This window comes from Mastomys coucha, unplaced genomic scaffold (genome assembly GCF_008632895.1).
Source record: "Mastomys coucha isolate ucsf_1 unplaced genomic scaffold, UCSF_Mcou_1 pScaffold7, whole genome shotgun sequence".
Taxonomy (NCBI): domain Eukaryota; kingdom Metazoa; phylum Chordata; class Mammalia; order Rodentia; family Muridae; genus Mastomys; species Mastomys coucha.
In genome coordinates this window covers 68,032,243-68,052,899 of record NW_022196913.1, presented here as the reverse complement: position 1 = coordinate 68,052,899, position 20,657 = coordinate 68,032,243, and the positions used below count along the sequence as shown (strand labels likewise).

Below are 20,657 nucleotides of genomic sequence, written 5' to 3'. Positions count from 1 at the left end.
TATAAATCACCATCCCTAATACTGAAACATTTTACTTCTTTCTTTGTCTTGAAGCCAAATGCTTAAAGGGAAGAAAACAGAAACCCAACCAGTGAAAAGAAGAGGCGGGTGTGCCGGACGGAGGAGACGGGAACCACCCACACCCAGTGTGGCCTACACTGGCTGAGCTGTGAGCAGGAGGCAGATGCTAATTTCACACTTTATTCGTCCAGGGCGACCCTCTGAACGTCGGCCACAGAAGTCACAGTCCCCTCAGTTCTACAGACTAGCCAGAGGTGAATGAACTGAATGCATCGGTGTCCTGTCGTCAGCCTGGAGGAGAGCCACAGCAACTGTAGACCTACTGCACTCATCCTGTACCTGAGGCGGGGACTTTGTTAGCTTTGTTTTCCGGTCTGCTTTCTCCAATTGCTTCTTATAATCTCTACTCCTTGCTCAGGGTTTTGTATGTCATGGATATGAAATGAAGTTGTCTAAATAAACACAATTTGGTCACACTGGCCTAGGATCTCTTGATCATCCTGACTGTTAAGTGTTGGCAGAACCTAGGTGATCGGCTTCAGTCTTACTTGCAAAACCTGAGGGAATATATTACAAGAACAGTGTTCTCAAGGAAGAAGACCACCACAGCTCACATGCAAATCAATCAGAGCCATTCCTGTCCCTGTCTACAAACCAGGCAAAAGTATTAAAATGGATTTAGTTAACTCAGTTACTCCATTTCCAACCATAACTTCCGGCCCGTGTGTGCGAAAAGTTGTGTCATCAAAACACAGGTCCAGGCATGAAACAGGAGTGCGGGATGTCCTTGGGTAAACCACACCGCACGACGGAAACCTTGGTCTCTGCTGTGGTCCTGGTTAGTTATTGCATATTCCATGTTCTGCCTTATACCTCCCCATACAGCTCATGTTTCCTTGGCATCTCCTAGCAGTTTTTGACAGAGGGCTTGTTGTATAACAAATTCAAGACACTGTCTGGGTAAACTAGCTGACCTGAGTTTTCTATGTTTCTCATCATCGAAGAACAGGTAATTTCTCTGTGTATTAGTCTGTGAAGTAATGCTGAGAACATATAAACTCAAGGTTTTGTGAGAGCAAAACAAAACGGAGATGGAGTTTTCCAGCAGAGAGGCTTGAGAAAGCATCCTGCTCCCCGCCTTCCCTGAGTGGCAGGCACCCAGAGCCCTCTCCCTCCCCTACACAGAGCCAGAGCCGCCCGTATCTCAGTCAGTTCAGGTCTGCCTGTAACAGTTTCTACATTCCAAACATCTTAAGCACAAAGAAAGGACATCAGAATAACAGGTTCAAAACATGTTATGTATCAAGTCATTCAGTTTTAAGTCTATTCACTGAAAAGTCAAAAACTGATGTTCTTAACTTACAAACCAGAAAAATTAAACTCAAGGCCAAGTGGCAACTATGGAAAATGACCCACAATAATCCACTTTTACAGTAAGAATTTTGGAATTTAAAGAAATAGAAATCCAGACACCCAGAAAGGAAAACAAAAACCAACCAAACACCAGGTCACTGTGAAGAAAAGAAATAAGACCAAATAAATAACTGCCAGTAAAGTTTAAGGACAAACTTACAACCACACAGCCGCGATTGATTCACTATTGTCACCATAACTCTTCCTGAGGAGCAGACACCAGAACCAGCTTCCAAATACGGAAAGGAAGGGCTACCGCCTGAGAGCGACCTTGAAGGTGAGGAGGGTGCCAGTGTCCTGAGGTCACATGGACGCCCTAGAAGGGCAGTACACACCACTGCCCCTGCTGACAATGCCCACACGTGGGCAACGTGAAATTACAGGAAAAACAGTCAGCTTGTTCTCCATTCAGACGCGTTTACTTGGAAGTAAAAGGACATTTCGAGCCACATGATAAAGGGTGAAGGAACAGAAACGGTGTCTAATTTCCTTCCTGCTCACATCACACAATCGATACGAAAGAAAGGAGGGTGTTTATAAAAAGTACCCCGGAGAGCCAAATCCGACATTTCTCCAAATCCCACAAAAAAAAAAAAAGACAGAACCAACTCACTAGTTCATATGAAAATGAAACTGAGGTAGGACTTTCACAAACCTGCCTGTGGCCTGCGTGCTAAAGGGGTTCTCAGAGGAAAACATACCCAAGGTCCAGCCTCAGGTTCTCCTGTCTCTACATGCTGCTTCTAGAAGACACTAAAGAGATTGTCTCCAGGAAAGTCAGGGAATCTTGACTGGTATATTTTCATGGATAACCAGTAAAGAACAAAATAAATAGCAAGCTTAAACAAAATGATAAAAGGTTTTGTTTTGTTTTGGCTTTTTTTTTTTTGTATTTTTTTTTAATTGCAGCATCACAGAGGATTGCAAAAGTAAATACCACTTGTGAGCTTCATCATCTAATCAATGCCACAAATACTTGTGAGGCCACATGTGGTCCTCTCTGAGTGCGGGGCTCTCAAGGTTGAATATATATCAGAAACAAATTGGCTGACGTGTAGGCCGAATACACTCAAGTGTCCGCCTCCTGTAACACATAATTAATGGAAACAATGACAGGTCCTAACCCAAGGTGACACCAGTAGGTGCTGCTAAAAATAACACATCTTATTAGTGCCATATGAGCACAGGCACAAAACAGCAGCTCATTAAAATGCCTAAGATGAGCGTGAGTGCCAAGGAAAGCATTCTGTCACAGGAATGAAATTAACACTGCCTATAAAAGTAACTAAAAAGCCACAAGAATGTTCTCCCACCTCCCTTTTCCACTCTTATGTTTTATATGAAAATAGCTTTCATCTTTCGATGTGGGGAAGAACTGGTGGTGGCTGGCATCAAACACACTGAAATCAACACAAGTGTAATTATCTGCACACTTTCAAGTGTTTTCAGAATACACGCTGGTGGAGATTTTCTCAGCGATGCGCGCTTTGTGCTGGTGGCTGAGGACTAAGAGGAATTTTAAGATACTGCCCAAAGCATTATTTTTGTAGCAGTTATTTGACTAGCTACTATTGCACCAACTTACACAGAGTGTCCGATGCCATCTGCACTGTCTTTGTGTGGGGCTGCTGGTTGTGGCTGGCTTCAGTGGGACATTCACATCAGTTGCTGCACGTAAATCACTCAGAACCAGGCTTGACACACGGCAAGTGTCTGCTATGGGTGCGTTCGTTAATGGTTCCACTCAGAGAGTCTGTGAGGAGGTGTGTGGGGACGAGCGGGTGACTGTTGTTAGGAGTAAGTGCTGAGGTCAGCAGGTCATCGGCTTGATTTTTCCTGTTAGACCAGTTTAAAAGCTGGCAGGGATTTCAGGACACACAGAGATGTCAGAATCTCTTCTGGTTTTAAGTTGTAGACTCTTACAAAGAATCAGTCTAGGGAACAGATGAAAATTTAATGGTATAACATTACACAAACCAGATTGTCTTCCTGAGGCTACAAAAATATATTTTATCAGCAATTTTCTCTTGGTCCAGCTTAAAGAAAGCAAAAGATGTCAAGATCTTGTATGATTTGATCCGACATGAGACCTGGATATAGAATGTTCAATATTGTATTTGTTAAGGATTTATCATAAACACAAAGGCAGGAAGAGGTGCAGAAACAAGGTGCAGGTACACTGGATTACCTTCGCATCTCAGCAATAGTGAACTGCATACAGACACCCCCTCTCTCCCTCCCCACCCCCTCTCTTTTCTTGGTTGCTTCATAACAACTTTTGTTAATTACTCTGCATCTATCATTCACATACGTTCTCCAAGGGCGAGGCACAGGACACAAAGACACTCTCTGAGGAGGTGAAGAGCAGCTGGTAAGTCATTAGAACCCATAAAGCTTTTCTATGGAAATCAAGAATCAATGAAGCTATTGTACGAAACCGCTCTGCAAGTGTGGACTAGTTATGGATTCTCACAGAGCAACAGTACTCTTAAAAGAGTCAAGGGCACCAAGCCTAGGAAACTCCAGGGGAGCCTTGCCTCAGGTATAAGGGCAGCCACCCAAACCCACCAGGTTGCTGGGTGCAGGGAGTGGCTACCAGTAAGTACGGGTACTTGACTGCATGCTCCCCCGCTCTCAAGGGCTGCTTTTACTGGCTTGTGCCTCGAGGGCTACAAGTAATGAAGCCTATCAGCCGCCACTGGCTGCTGGGAGTCCAGTAAAGAGTTAAGTAACTTTAAAACAAAACAGAACAAAAGTCTTAAATACTGGTTTCCAGAATTACAACAGAATATAAAAGACTTATGACACAAAGGACAAACACTGTGATAAATTATTTCAAACATAAACCACCTAACCTTTAACATTCTGGGTTCGTTATCCCTCTCTCTTTCTCTTTCTCTCTCTCTCTCTCTCTCTCTCTCTCTCTCTCTCTCTCTCTCTCTCTCTCTCACACACACACACACACACACACAGCAAGTGCATAGTGCACTTCAAAAGGAGTAGACAACATGCAGATCTCCCTGGGTTCACACTGACTTAAAAGTCATCGTGCATTATTACCCCAACAGATTACCACTGCTTGTGTGGCTCTGAGTCAAGTGTGTAATAAGAAAAGTGTTGTAAAACCAGATAAAATTGCTCCAAACTTTAGCATTTTATCAGAGCGAGAACCAACAGAGCTGACTACTTGCCGCTGTTGGCCATGAAACAGTTCGGGCCCATGTCTCTCACGCTCCCATTCAGTTTTTATATTTAACCTGGACACTGACTGCACTGTGAGTTTCAGCAAACTGTAAGCTCCAAAGTTCTGTTGTCCAGATTGTGGCAGGAGCCAACAGTGTAGGCTCTCGGCGACAATCATGACTCACAAAGGCTGGTTCACCTCCCTCTGGACATTTGCTTCAGATACACCTGACACAGAGGATGGTAGGTGAGTCACCCGGGGGGCTGGAAAGCCAGCCTATGAATACTTCTGATCTCAGCATGCACACAAAGGCTAAAAGGGAAATGGCAAGGGGGGGTTTCTCTAAGTTATGGAGTGTGCAGTAACTAAGAAGACGGATTCTTTTGAATCTTACAATAGAAATTTTCTTCCTTTAAACTTCAAGTGCATTGTCTTTAAAATATCCCACTTCATAAGGTGCTACTGTGTTATATATGTTAGTTCTTAGCATAATGAACTTATCTAAACTTTATTCACATGTACATACCTTAAAATATAGTTCTTACTCTATAATGGTGATAGGCAATTTATGTTTACCTTTGAGTTAAAAGTTAATGTGTTCTTCCAAAGCCAATAATAGATCGTGTAGCAAAAGCTATTACTGTTCACACACACACACACACACACACACACACACACACTTCTCACTGTTGGAATCACAGCTGTAACCAACCCCACAGAGCTAGCCCAGGACTGCAGTCTGCATGCCATGTATGTTCTCTCTTTTTTGTAGCCAAATTTACTCAAACTCAATAACATGCATTTGAAATAACAGAAAAAGGAAGAATATCAGAGTAGGTGGAAAACCTTCCAGGAGCAGGAGAGAGGGCAGAGGCTCGATCTGGTTACACATGGCAAAGATAGGGAGCTAGGACAACACGGAAATGGACGTCAAGGGACATCCCAAGGAGACGCAATGGGAGAATGAAGAATGATGGTCCTTCAGAAAGGTACATAAAGTCCTTAAAGATGGCTCCCTGGTAATAGGAATGGCGAGAGAGAGAGAGAGAGAGAGAGAGAGAGAGAGAGAGAGAGAGAGAGAGAGAGAGAGAGAGAGAGACTACATGAGGCAAAGGCAGTCGGGAAAGCACTCCAGTCACTCACGGGGTGTAGTGGCACAGTCACTCTACTTGTTCCATTCGATTCTCCACAGCTCAGACCTCACAAGCAGACTGCACTGCTTTTCTGGCTGAAACTCTCAGCTAGTATTTCAAGCTCCATCAGACTATGCCCACCATTTAGCGCCCAGACGATTTCTTTAAGGGGAAAACAAAATGTTTCCCATAAAATGACATTCTTTCCACACAGCTTCAAGCCTGGCCTGCTGCCATGGCTGTTTTCCTTTCTCAGGTTATCCAGACAGTTCTGTTTTATTCCAGGCAGTAAGAGCTGCCTCTGCCTATGGAAGGAAAATGTGGCAGTCCTAGCATCGTTAGTTCTGGCCACTTAGCCAAAGTCACTCGGATCTAGTACACAGACCATTTGACCAGATCCACCTAGTCCAGTCTAGTTTAGTCTGATCTGCATTGACTCCTGAGCGCCTGAAGGTGGGGGACACTTGAGGAATGGAGGATATGAGGGAGGACAGCTGGTCATCAGGGGAGAGGGCAAGGACAAAGACAAAGGAGCAGACGACAGCTAGGTCCAGAACGTATGCGCCTGACATGTGTACTCTTATTTCAGGCTTGCTAAATGAGTGAACACAGAAACATGCACAGTGGGGCGCAGGAAGGACCATGTGTTAACTTGCTCGTGCCCAGCAGTCATTTCGAATTTTGTTTTCCTTTTTATTTTATTTTGAGACAGATCTCTTTACCTAGCTCTGGCTGTCCTGGGACTATGTAGATTAGATGAGCCTTAAACTCATGCCTTTGCCTCTTGAGTGCTAGGTATTAAGGTATGAGCCAGGCTCAGCAACTTATCAGAATCAACAGTGAGTGACCTACTGCGGGTCTGACCAGCAACAAGATCAAGTCCTAGACCAGACTTGGGTTGAACACTCACCTCAGTGAACCCCTGGGTCCTGTACCTTTCAGGTGGCACTCTAATGCCCTTGGGTCACAGATCTGACTGCTCACCTGGCCCTTCACAGTGCCTGCCTTACTTGTCAGACACTCCTCCCAGGTGTGACAGGGAAAGTGCTCACTGGGGCTGGCCCTGGGAAAAAGAGGTGGGGACACCCACACAAACACATGTCTCTGGGCACACCAGATGTCCTTGCACTCCTAGAAAGGAAGGCCATCCGATTCAGTTTCGAGTTCTTTAAAACCACTACCCACATTGGCTAGGAAGAAAGTCAGGGGCGGCTGGCTTTTCCAGTAGGCCTATTGGGGCACAATGAAGGGATGGTTGGTGGGGGGGGGATAGCTGCCGCTGTACTGGAAGGTGGAGGCCTCAGTTGTTTTCACCTCCCCAATTCTTAGAGACAGTCACTGCTTCAGAATTTGGTAGTGGCAATACCAAGTACTCGATAATGCCTCCTCCTTTTTCCATGTGTGGCTGATCTTATTTCTTGCTTAATAATTATACCTACAAACATTTGTTCAAGTGCTAGGCACACCAAGCTTTTCATTCTTTAGCTATTTTATGGTCTCATTCATCAGTCACAAACCTTTTAAAGCCACCTAAATTGTGAGAGGACAACAACCATAGCCTGCCAAAGCATCTAAGGTATGGCTCCAAATCCATCTGTTTAAAAGAGTTGCTTTCTTATCATTGTTCAACGTAGCTGACATGCACAGCTTGCTCTTTACCAGGCTGGGAGGGAGCACTTCTCACATAATTTGGCCCCCTTGCATGTCCGCGGCAATATGCCTTCTTTTGCCTGGTCTCTTCTGAGTGGCCCCGAGTGCCCTCAAGTGCATACTGAAACTCCACATCACCATTACTGTGAGCTCTGTGCACGTTCTCAGACGCCCGATGCCCATACTAAGGCAACACAGGAGCTGGCAGCATAGTTATCAGCAAGGATTTGGCTTCAGAGCCCAGTGATTCATCATCATCTATCCCAGAGGCAGAACAACACACCGCTATTTTAGTCCCTTAGTGCTATAACTCGCTCCCTGCCTGCCCAACTGCAAAAGTATATTTAAGCAAAATTGACAAAACCAAAACACGCCATTAACATTTGTCCCCTTTTCAGTAAGTAAGAAAAGGGGCTAAGGGGCTAATGGGCTAGTCACCTGATTTCAAAATATCACAAGTTTCAACCCCATGCATTCACAACGGGAAGCAGTGAGCAAGGTCTACAAAGTAACTATTAAAAATCCAAATTCAGGAGGAAAAATGCTGAGCAAAGAGGAAAATTGGTCCTGGCGTGTCTGAAGTTGCCCACTTCTCAGACGGCCGGTCACCAGTTACCGCAGGATTCCTGATAGGGGTTTGGCTGTGTGGGCCCATGTGCTGATGCCTGCCTGTTGGGGGTCTGCCTGGAAGCTTTCGTTTCTGGGGGCACCCCCGCAGTGTAAGGAGCACATGACAGGCCCCCATCCCGGTCAAGGTGGACACCACTGTTTATCCATTTCCCACACAGGTAAAGCTTTCTTGCTGGAAAGCACAAACTCCCCAAACGCTATTCCAGTAGCGGAGAATGGATCTTGGGCACGAGGCAGCACACAGGAGCTCCTCCCAGCAGCACCCTCCAGGGCCTCCTACCTTTTCAAAGGCGGCTTCTTGCTTCCCTCGTTTGCGTTTTCGGGGTCTGCGGTTCACTCGAATCCATTTCACCACCTGAAGTCAAAACCCAAGAGCATTTCAAGCAGGCCGAGGTACGGTGCCCGCCTCACCTGGGCAGCCAGTGCTGCTGCCACCTCTGCCCGCCGCACTCACCTCGGAGCCTACTTGCCGTGCCAGCCTACTGGGCGAGCCGTCCTCGGCCTTGCGCTCGTCCTGCAGCGCCTGTGGGAGAACGAGTCAAGTTCACGGAGCCCAGCGCCACAAGCGCGACACCTCGGCGGGGGCGGGCGGGCGGAGCAGGCGGGCCGGCGGGCGCGGGCGGGGCGGGGCCTGCCTTAAAGGTGTAGGCGCCCACGTCCTGGCTGTTATTGTTCTCGGAAATCACCCTCTGCCCGGACATGCGCCCCGACGCGCCTCGCCCCACCGACACACCCACCCACCCACCCATCCACCCACCCACGACGAACACAACATGCCCCAGGGTCTAGTCAGAGGCTTAGGTTAAGGGATGGAGGGACCTTGAGCCTGGGATTCCAAGGGAAAGTAACTTTTCTGCCAGCACCACCAAGGTGGCAGGTGACCTAGGTAGTCCGTGTTCAGGCGTCACCATGACCCTGGGAGGGGGGGTGGTGGTTTCCTGTTCCACAGCTAAAGATGAACTCGCCCCATGCTCCTCCGTCCCTCTGTGCCTTCCAGGCCTGAGAGGCTGCTCGGCCGGGGCTGGCTGACTCTGCTGCCCTCTAACTTTATCACATTTCTTTAAAAAAAAAAAAAAAAGTCTGTCGGGGCCCTCTTTATTGCTACTCCATCCTTCTTTCAAGATCAAAAGGTTTAGATCAAAGGCAAGATCAAACTCCGGACTTTAAATAGAAGCAACTTCTCCATGGAGTACTTTACACAAAAAGGAGCTGCTTAATGAGACATTAGAATGGAAAACTTTATTGTACCCTCCATTCCCAAGCACAGCCCGGCACTAAAGATGGCTATGTCCTAAAATAGACAACAGGCCTGCTCAAGTAGAGGATTCTTAGCAGTGTTTGTATTTCCAGAAATGCAAACCAAACAAAATCAACAAAACTCTAGAATGTAAGTAGATGCAGTCAGTTTTGTACTTCAATATCCAGGTATAAAAATGCATGTTCATTTGCTAAGTATCTTACACATATTAAGCGGTCTTATAACCATCACATCCAATTTTATCCTGCTTTAAGGGGAATGCATAGAAATACTTAATGCTTTGGAAAGCAGGGAAGCACACACACATAAACAGGTAAAAATTAACACCAAATTATGTAGAAATCTACTTAATTTTTAACAGAAAGAAAACTTTGAACGATTCAAGCTTCATGTTGTTCATAATTCCAGAATCAATATATATCCATCCTGGCTGACACTGCCTTTCATCATTTATTTTTCTCCTTGGGTGTTTACCACCCTTAGGAATACTAACATAAGCACTTCAATGCAAAGAATTTATAATAGTAAGAAAGACAACTATTGCAAATTAAGTTTTATACAGACACCTATAAGAACCTGTTATGGCTGGATAGTATTTAGAGCATTTAAAGGCTTTCTTTTTCTTGGTACTACAATTTTCATTTCGTTGTACTCTCAAATCACATGTGTATGTGAAATTGTTCTCGAATCCATAGCTCTCATGGAGCCGCTGGTAATATCTTAGGAACCAAAATCCAGAACTCTGGCGCTCGCCAAACAGCCCTTTTCATCCCTGCCCCAGGACTGGGAGTGCACAAGAGCTCTGACTTTGACGCAATGGTCCTCTAATGTGTTCCCTTGTCCCACAATCCCTTCCATAGAGAAGCCATGAGAGTCTTTCCAAAGGAAATTGGAATCCCATCCCTTTGCTTTACTGGAAACACATGGCCTGTTTCTGGCTTCTACCTGCAGTCTCCTGTCTGAAAGGTTTCTCCTCACTATCAAGCTCAAAGTCCAATATTCCCAGGATTCTAACAGCACCTGCCTGCATCATCTCCTGCAGCTCTGTCACTGAGGCCTCATGACTACAGCAGGGCTAAATTTCCGATCTTGAAAGCACAGATCTCACACCCCTTCCTCATACACTCAGCATTACCATTGCATATCTTATAAAATGCACTTACATTTTACAGTTTTGTTTTGTTTTTCGAGACAGGGTTTCTCTTGCCCCAGAACTCACTCTGTAGACCATGCTGGCCTCGAACTCAGAAATCCTCCTGCCTCTGCTTCCCAAGTGCTGGAACTAAAGGCGTGCACCACCACCACCACCTGGCTACATTTTACATTTTTTATATCTGAAGAGCCAGTGTTAAGAAACTGAAATCAAACCCTCATCTTATATTAGGCTCACTCAGTATGGCACAATTTTTATGACTTTTTGTTTTTAATTTACTATGTGGGTATGTATGTGGGGGGAAGTGTGTGTGTGTGTGTGTGTGTGTGTGTGTACATGCCATGTCATGTGTGTAGAGGCAGAGGACAATGTGCAAGTCGGGTATCTCCTACCTCATGGGATATGAGATAAAGTTTATCAGCTTTGCAGCAATCACCTTCAACCTACTAAGTCATCTTTGTTATTTATTTTTATTATTAACTGTCCATTTAATGTCTATTTCCCTGGCAACACTTTAAGCTCCTGGAATGGCACTATCCTGTTTTTGTTTTTGTTTTTTCTTGATTTTTGGCTAGTCATTAAAACACGGCCTAACACACAACAGATAGTCAATGTCTTAACAGTGAAGGGGAGCTGGAGAGAGAGCTCAGTGGGTCAAAGCACCTGCTTCCAAGCCTGATGACCTTAGTTCAATCCCCAGGGTCCACATGGTGGAAAGAGAGAACTGACTATACACTCCTCCCATGGCACCTGTCTGGCACACACTCATATAGTAATAAAAAAAAATTAGTAAATAAATAAATAAATGTAATAAAATTTTATTTAAAGTAAATACAACTAGACAGGGACAGAGTAACACAGAGTACCCAGTTCAAGGGTAGTTTAATCTTACAATGATTATGTCTCTAATTAACTCCACTTTCTTTAACTGCTGGAATATCACCATTTGTAAAAAAAAGCATAGAATTTTACATTTGAAGAAAAAAAAAGAGGGACACATTTCTAAAATGACTTAAAAAATAAAAATTGAAAATGAAAGGTCCCTATATACCAGTAATTCAAATTACATCTTGGTGCTGGGGGCTGAATTTAACCCAGAATGAAGGGTGTAACACTAGAAAAATTAATGTTCTTATTGTTCAACGCAACCTGAATACATTTCTCTGGTGTTTACTTAAATCTCTTCTTGCTTATGAGTTGACGCAAATGTCAGTAGACTGTAGAGAAACCTTTAAACACATTGAAAATGGCAGTCAGGGATGGATAGTCATGGCAGTCAGGGATGGAAAGTCTAGCATCTTCTAGAGTGACAAAAGTACTTTGAAGATATCCTTTAAAAATGGACTGTTTTATGTTTGAATTATATCTTTTTAAATGCCTCAGCTAGTTGACAGGCATGTTTGCAAAGGAAGTTTTTCTAAGAAACTTTTTGTCACAGCTGTTGGTAACAGTCAAAGACAATTTCAGAGCCTAAGGAAATGCCATTGCTTTTAAACAAAAGCCCTGCTAAATACAGAAAGTGGAGAGTATTTTCACAGAGAAAGTATTTTTTGGTTTTCTTTTTCAATCTTCCTTTAGTGGAAGAGGAAGTTACTCCTCTCACAGGAGAAGGGTCCTGATGCCAATCTCTACTGATAGGCTGTGTGCTCTCTTCCTGCTTCTATTTGGTGAATGAAGCATAATACAGAGGAATGAGGAGAGTCCACAGGAAGCCCTGTAGGGCAAACATAGGGAGCCCTTTAATTATTCCAACAGACAGCAAATTATGCCCCCCTGGGCAAAGCCAAGGGAGAGCCATCTGTAGAGAGCAGCCAAGGGCTTTGGCTCGCAAAGGGTCTAAGGGCTCTGTTACTAACCTATACCAGACTTAGAATATCAGCACTAGAGAGACTGTGGCAGGTTTGTGAGCTCCAGGACAGTCTGAGCAACAAAACAAAACAAAACAGCAGGACAGCGGCTGTCTGCAGGGTCTGCAGATACAATTACCTATTGATGAAGCAACAGGAGCAAGCCAGGATTGAAACTGACTGAAGGTTACAGCTTTAAATTTTGACTGAGTGTAACCCACCTTACGCCTTGTTTTCTCTGAGTTGAGAAGAATGCATACTGATATCGTCTGCTTCATTGGTGCTATGATGAAGGCCCTAGTTTCTTTCTGAGGGAGATTTTATCCCTGTTGGGTGGGTATAACACTGCAGCATAATTTTCAGGAGAGAAGTGTGGATCTCACCGGACAGCCCACTACAGGTTTAGCTCCCTGCCCAGATTTATGTTTTCCTGTTTGTAAGTGCTGCTCTGACCTCATCAGTGTTACCCAGAATGCTATGCAGAACCCCACCCAGTGGACAGTGTGTAAGACGCTGATGTCTCCTTTTCCCCCTGGACTGAGTCTCGGCATTATGCACCTTAACCAAGGACTCCACTGCTGGACTGTGCTCTTTGCTGTGAGCTCATGATCCTTGCTAATGAGCTAAGGAAGGGTAACTAATGGTGCTGTGCTAACAAAAAACAAAAACAAAAACAAAAAAAATCACACCCACAGCAGGCACACACACATTTCCCAGATCCCCGACTATTGATGATTAAATTCCTCCCGGGGTGGGGGGGATGTGATTGAGCTCATGCTTGGGTTCAGTCAGACCTCTATAAAGTTGGCCCTGGACTTCATTTTCCTGTGTTCTAGACACGCCGTCTTACCATGTAGATCTTCTGAGATGCCATCGACCTTTATGGAGGGGCAGCAAGAGAAAAGGCCCCATAAATCCATTACTGTGCTGAACGGGATGAGGCCATTTCTTCCCTCAGATGAAGGCACCTCGTTTCTTTTCATTCTTTTCATCACTATGCTTCACCTTCCTGAAAACGTGCAGTTTTGGGGTCCTCCTTAGCCAGGACAGGCACCTCAGGGACCTCAGTTGGCTGGATATTAACTATGCTCCTCACCCATCTTCCTGCTAAGTTCTGCCATTCTGTTTTGCTAACTGCCTTAACTCCATTTTGAGCAGGAGAGGTCTGAATAAATATAAGTATTAGGTTTTACTTTTTTCCATTTTAATTTGAATTTCTCCTTGGTGAGCTGGAAAATGTCATGTTTCCAGCATTTCTCTCCATTAACAGAACACTTGGAAGTTACATGTGAATGCTAAAGCTATATAGTTATGTTCTTTATGAAGTTCAAAGAAAATATTAGGAAACAACAATGGTAAAGATAATACTGCATATGTACCACACAGGTGTCATAAAAATGGAGAGATAAGTCAGTGGTTAAGAACACTGACTACTCTTCTAGAGGTTCTGAGTTCAATTCCCAGCACCCACATGGTTGTTTACAACCATCTATAAAGGGATCTGATGCCCTCTTCTGGCATGCAGGTGTACATGCAGCACAGCACTCATCCATTCAAGAAGAAAGAGTAGGAGGAGGAGGAGGAAGAAGACAGACAGACAGACAGACAGACAGACGAAGGAAGGAAGGAAGGAAGGAAGGAAGAAAGAGAGAAAGAGGAAAAGAGGGAGAAAATGTTGACTAGCTTAATGGTATCAAGGCTAGAGGAGAGGTGCTCTGAAGCAGCAGCTATCAGAGATCACAAGAACCTTGCAACTGACAGAAAACCAGAACAGTTCAGTATCAACAGAAGCGGTTTACAGAGCTGTGGACACCTAAGCCACTCTACCTGTGCTCTTGGGGTCACAGCTTAAGAATGGAGACACTGGGTCTTGGGTAATTCCAGTATATTTTTAGTGAAGTGCCTTTTTCTGTTCATATAGCCTGGCCCTTAAGTTCTGATTAGAATTAAGGGAACAGCCACACAGTGGCTGTAGTTTTTTAGTGTATGAGTGTGTGTGTGCAGATGTGCATACATGTGTGCACATCAACGTAGAGAAGTCAACCCCAGGTGCTGTTTCTTTTTTCTTTTTTCTTTTTTTTTTTTTGGTTTGGTTTTTCAAGACAGGGTTTCTCTTTATAGCACTGTCTGTCCTGGAACTCACTCTTTAGACCAGGCAGGCCTCGAACTCAGAAGTCCACCTGCCTCTGCCTTCCAAGTACTGGGATTAAAGTCTTGTGCCACCACTGCCCGGCTCCAGGTGCTGTTTCTTGAGAGCTGTTCACTTTAGTTTTTGAGACAGGGTCTCTCGTTGGGCTGAAGCTTGACAAGGTGGCTACTGTCTGCCTGCCTTGCCTCCCCAGTGCTGGTCTTTCTTATACCTGCTCTATGGATCAAATTCAGGTCATCACACTTACATGGCAGGCATTTTATTGAGTGTGCCATCTCCCTAGCCCCTGACTGTAATTCTTCATGTGACTTTGACATTTACTCCTAGACACCATAACCTTAAAGGGTGGTCCTAGGTAAAATACAAAATTACATACAGGGGCTTTCCATCTGTACTTCCTACCTCTAAATGCTCTTTGAGAATCACAGTGTGTGTGTGTGTGTGTGTGTGTGTGTGTGTATGTGTATCTCACAATATGTATGTGCGTGTATGTACGCATGTGTGTGTGTATGTGAGTGTGCATATATGTGTATATGGGTGTGTATGTGAGTGTGTGTGTATGTGTCAGTGTGAGTATGTGGTGTGTTGTGGTGTGAAGGGTGTGTTGATGTGACAGGTGTTGGGGTAGGGGTGTTACGAATCTCAGCATTTGGGACCCACTATGATTTTATGCCTCAGAATCACCTTTTTCAGTAATCCCAATGTGCCAAATCAGAACCACTGATTTGGGTGGTTTTAATGACATCCTATATGGAACAGCAACCAAAAAATATTATAGATGTTTGGGAGGCATCTAACTTTGAAGGACAATAACACAGAGGGTGATGTGCTCTATGGCAACAAGTTCCCATGGGCAGAAAAAAGGGAGACATAATGATGAAGAGGATGGGCTTTTGGGCTAACACAGGGAGCATTTCCCATTGCTTGTATTTAGGAATAAACTAAGGACATGAATTAAGCAAACCCACAAAAAGACTTAAGCAACACAAGATTCCAATGGCCCTCCCATGAAGAAGCAAGGAGTCATTTTGAGATTCATGGTTAATACAGTTCTGCACAAAGACCTTAACATGTGTCTTCAGGGGGGCTGGTTTAGTGTGGACCTATAGCACTGCCCACAGAAGGCAGCACTTCCCATGTTCTGATTACAGAGCTAGCCTAGGATCAGGGAGGAGGCCTATGCCAGTGGAAAGACCCTTTGCTATGTACAAAGCGATTGCTCCATTCAAGAGTAGCCATGCTGGCTGACTTTCTTAAGTTGTGGGCAGCATGCTCTGACCAAATGGGTTATCTTGATTAGAAAACATACACACATACACACATACACACACACACACACACCCCCCCTCACGCATGCATGTGCACATGCTATGTTCTGGGAGAACTAATGACAAACATCTCCCCAAAGGCAGAGACACACATATATAGTCTGATGGTACTTTACTAGCTGAAAGCCAACAGTACATGTGGGTACTTTTCCTTCATTTCCTGGGGTGGGATAAGGCATGGTATGGTATAGTGTGCAGAAATGTGTGTGCGCATGGCTGTGCCGCTGCCCCATGTGCCTCTGAAGGAGGAGCTGTATAAGAAGTCTATGGCCCCAGAAAAATCTATTCTTTTATAAAAATTACCCACTCAGAGAGATTGCTGGTCATCAGGCCTTTAAAACTTAAATAAGTTGCAATTTGCAAATAGAAGACTGCACCTGAATCATCTCTATTAACAAGTATCATAAAAACCTCTCCCTCACACACAGAGGAAAGTAAAGTCTACTACCTTGGAGGGTTGCTGACTCTAATACAAATAATTATGACAGAAAGCCAGTTTCCAGGGTGTTTGTTCACCAAACACTTAGCTCCATAGAAGGAGGTGCCTGGGGAAACAAGGGGAAGGGCCTGTGCTGATTGGTTATTAATCCATTTCTTCTTCCTGGGACACTCCTCCAGCAGTGGATGAAATCAATGTTTAATGCTCCCCAGGCCCAGCTGTGTCCATATTAGGAAAGCCAGAGCTCCCATCTCCCCAGGGTAAAAAAGGACCTGCCCTTCCTCCCTCTACTTCCACCCACTGTGTGTGGAGGTGGGGGAGTGGGTGCTGGGGAATGTGAACTTGATCCTACACTGACCAGCCAAGCAGCACACCCTCATTGTTCTTTAGATACCAAACATAACTTGTCTCTTGAAGGGATCAACCCAGCCACTCGACACACAACATAGCTTTGTGCTCAGCAGTCAGACAGGCAAGAAAAAGCTCTACAGGGCATTAAAGCTTTGCATCATGGATACCCCTAAGAGCCCAAGTGCGAGAGCCATCAGACAATTTATGCTTCTACTATATGCCTCAGATGGTAAGGCTAACAGTCTCCTAGGACCCTCCCACTTCTCTGAGTTGCCCACAGAATCCAAGGTCTCACGCATCCTAGGTGAATAACCAGTCACCAAGCTCCACTTTGTCCTGACTGCTTTCCTAGTTGTGGGTTTTAACTTATTATACAACCGCTGTGGTTTGCTTTACTTTTGCTTCTTATCTTCCTTGCCTTGCTGTCTGAGGTTCAAGGTCACCAGAAAACAGGCCAACTAGCTGTCTCTGTTTTTCTGTGGTGTCCTGCGAATCTGGCCTCACTGTCTTGGGTCAACATCTAGCTGTAATGGGGAAGGCGCCCCTGAGAACTGAGAACAAGGTACCCTGTCCTGGCCTCTCAAACCTCCCTGAGCCTGTGAGAAAAACATACTTCCCTGAGGGTGAAGTGACAGTGCATGAAGCAGGCACAACAGTAATCTTTAATCCTTCCACTGTCCCCACCCCCACCTTTTTCCTGGAGACAAAAGCTGTCTGGTATTTTGAACCAAAGTAAACTTTCAAAGGTCTCAAAAATAACTGGGTTGTGACATCATGATAGAAGAGCCTGACCTGACAACCACAGGAACTCAGTGTCCTTGGATGGAGCCTGGAGAGATGTGGCCCATCTGAGCTACAGCAAACAAGCACCTGTCCCTTCCAATGACAAGTGAAGACAAGAGGAAGCAGGTCTCCCTTATTACAAAGGAGAATCAATAATCCTACTAGTAGCCCTTCTCATACAAAACAATAGGCCATCTCTTGTTACAGGAATATGGAAAACAAAGTCAGACACGGTCACACCTGTAATCTCAGCATTTGTAACATGGAGTCACGAGGATCAAGAGCCCAAGGCCACCCTAGGATGCATAGCAATACTGTATCAAAACAAACAAAAATGACCATATAGTGGCATGTTGACACTCCTTTGAATGTATCAGCACAATTAAGTCTTAGCTGTGGAAATGTCACAAACCCAAAACACTAATTAACAGGGGCTTCCACGTTAGATGGACTCATTAGTTGCCTCGTCTATAGTCTATAAAATGGGCACAACAATGTTGACCTTCCAGACTTCTGAGTGGACATACATCAGTGTCATGTACAATGCTCCTAACAGAGTCTCTTCCATGAAACAGCTGCGTTCATCTTGGATTTTCTAATATACAAAATGAGACAGAGGAAAGAATTAAATTACATTTAAAAAAAAATACAGTTCTCAGGGCTGGAAAAGAAGGCTCGATGGGTAAAACTCTTTGTTTAAAAACATGAGGACCTGAATTTGGGTCTAATGAACTCATTAACAAGACAGAACAAAACAAGCCTCCCCCCCCCACCCCTGGCAAAAACAAACAAACAAACAAACAAACAAACAAAAAACAACGAAATCAAGATTTCAGAACTGGGAGGCCAAGATAGGAAAACCCCAGGGTCTTGCTAGGCAGTCTAGTGTAGCCAGTCCAAGGCTAGTAAGAAACTGACTGAAAAGTCAATGGAGGGGCTAGAAAGGAGGTTATGCAAGCAGAATGCTGTCTGTCCTTCCAGGGGATCCATACCCAGAGCTCACAACCTCTTGGAACTCTGGCTCTAGGGGCTCAGATATGCACTCTGGTCTTTTTACTTATGTACACAAGTGGCATTCATGCACAGAGACAAATGATTTTTTTTAAAAGTCTTAAAAAATAAGTTGAAAAGTGACAAAGAAAAGATTCACACACTAGAGATTTAAAAACTACATGCAGATAGTTAAACAACTTACATAGTCTTGTGTTTGCCATAGTTTCTTAAAAGATTTATGTAAAACTCTGAAACTCAGGTAGATATCCCTAACTACAAAATCAGTGACCAAAAACCCCACAAAAACCAAACCAAAAAAACAACTACAAAAGTGCACAACGACGACGACGACGACGACGACGACGACGACGACGACGACGACGACGACGACGACACATTTTGAGAAGGGGGCACTGAGAACTCTGGAGAATAATAAATCTTGTAACTCCATAATAAACACAAGCACAGAACCTTGAGGGAAGCACATGTGTGGTTGGTGGCTCAGAGCAGACATGAAAGCACCACGAGGAGAGGGCACAGGCAAGGAAAAGAGATGAAGCTTTTGTCCAGGAGACAGCAGCTGTACATCTCAGGAAACACGCAGCACAGCTGAAGGAATCGTCACCAGTGACTCCCAGTCACACTCCCTTCCTTCCTAGTCCTGAGTCCTGTGTATTGATTTTCGCTCCCTCCTTTATGTTTTTATGGCAATAAAGTTGCCAAAGTTGAAGAGCTGAGTTGTGAACTTTGGGGCACGAATGATGTCATGCTGTGAAGCTGAGGCTGATAACGGCCAGGGTGCTCATGGTACCCGCACAACTATCTTACCTGTGCTCCCTCAGTGTGCTCTGTAATTTCTACTGGCCTACAAAGGAAAATATTTTTAGCATGTAGCACACTTTGTAACAGATATATAAATGCACTAAAAATATAAGTTTAGGAAACTGTCTGGGTTTAATCGTCCCATCCCCAACTATGTTCAGCGTTCTCGACCTCAGGACCACCCTGGTGCTGCGCTGTGAGTACGGCAGCTTCTCACAAACATGGCAGTGGGGCTGGCTCAGTGTACTCTGCTTAGACTAAAAGTCAGATTAAAGGAGGCTTCTTCTAGAGGATGGTGTTTTAGACAGCAACCTCACTGGGCCTCCTCCTCAAGGATATCTACATAGTAGGCATGAAGGAACATTTTGCTTTTATATCTCTCAATGAAGAGGGAAACTGAGCCTGTAGTGGTTTCTGATCTAGAGAAAATTTGAAACTAACAAGCCTGGTATGGCCTTCTCATCTCTTGCTGGTCAGACAGGTCAGTGTCTGCACCTTTCTTCCTTAGTCATTGGCACACAGTACACAGGCCCTGTGACCTCTGTAACCTGGTGGTTGCCTGAGGTTTCTTTCAATCATCTCTCCTAAGGATGATTTCCAGTGTGGGAGAAAAGGCAAGCAGAAACAGCATTTCTTGACAGGCTGTATAGAACATCATGCAGGAAGGTAGGTAAAATCCCCAAACCACCATGCTTGGTCTCAGATCTAGCACAGCTCACATCCCAGGGAGAGAAAGGCACTTCCCTCAGAGGTGACCAGGTACGCCTATGATGCAAGGACCAGTGTGGTGACATGGGCTCTCCACTCAGGGTACAGAAGCAGTGAGATATCAGACAAGGCAAGATGGGTGCCACTCAGTGTCACACTGCTCAGTGGTCACCAAGATGGCTCCAGAGCGACACTCAGCATCTGAACTGCATTCGGAGTCCAACACGATATCAGTACGGCTTAGCAGGGCCTCACAATGAAGTGGGTTGTGAAACCAGAAACTCGAAGGAGACACTGTTGGCCCCTTCACCCAGCTGCATGACTGTTCATTCATCAGAGTGGCGTACCTTGCATTTTACGTGTCATAACACTGTGACAAAGGCAGCTACGGCTCAGCAGGACCATAGGTAGGACGAATCTGTCTACAAAGGTCCAGGCAGAGGATCCACCTGGAAGGACAGGGCCTCTGCTGAATGACCTAAGCTCTCATTAGGGAGCATCAGCCTTCATCAGAGGCATGTGGCAAGAGATCTGCACTTTTATAAACATTTTGGACTTCGGAGATGGGACAGTCGCTGACCCACCCTGACTTGTGACGCACTTGTTGGCTGCCCACCACCTGTGCTCCTTTACTGCTTGGTCTCAAGTACAGAGGGCAGAAGCCAGGGCCTTGAGATGGGGACTCACCAGGAGGATACAGACAGCATCCTTCAGGGCTTTAGCTGAGGATACAGACAGCATCCTTCCAGTGCTTTAGCTGAGGATACAGACAGCATCCTTCCAGTGCTTTAGCTG

At 44.9% G+C, this 20,657-nt stretch overlaps 1 protein-coding gene across 11 annotated transcripts in view; it reads right to left on the bottom strand.

Annotated features, from left to right (window-relative positions):
* Positions 1 to 20,657, bottom strand: part of Aopep (aminopeptidase O (putative)) — a 322,390-nt gene that overhangs the window by 54,715 nt on the left and 247,018 nt on the right. For 9 of the 11 annotated variants that reach the window (XR_004114970.1, XM_031358308.1, XM_031358307.1 and 6 more), the window contains 2 exons: positions 8,486 to 8,554; positions 8,312 to 8,386 (listed from right to left, as the gene is read on the bottom strand). Coding sequence is in view for 10 of the 11 variants with exons in the window: in XM_031358308.1 (XP_031214168.1) it covers positions 8,312 to 8,386; positions 8,486 to 8,554 (144 nt within the window). In the remaining variant the exon portion in view is untranslated. Of the gene's footprint in view, positions 1 to 2,312; positions 3,369 to 8,311; positions 8,387 to 8,485; positions 8,555 to 20,657 lie in introns of those variants that run through there. The other 2 variants (XM_031358309.1, XM_031358312.1) reach the window with 2 other exon arrangements.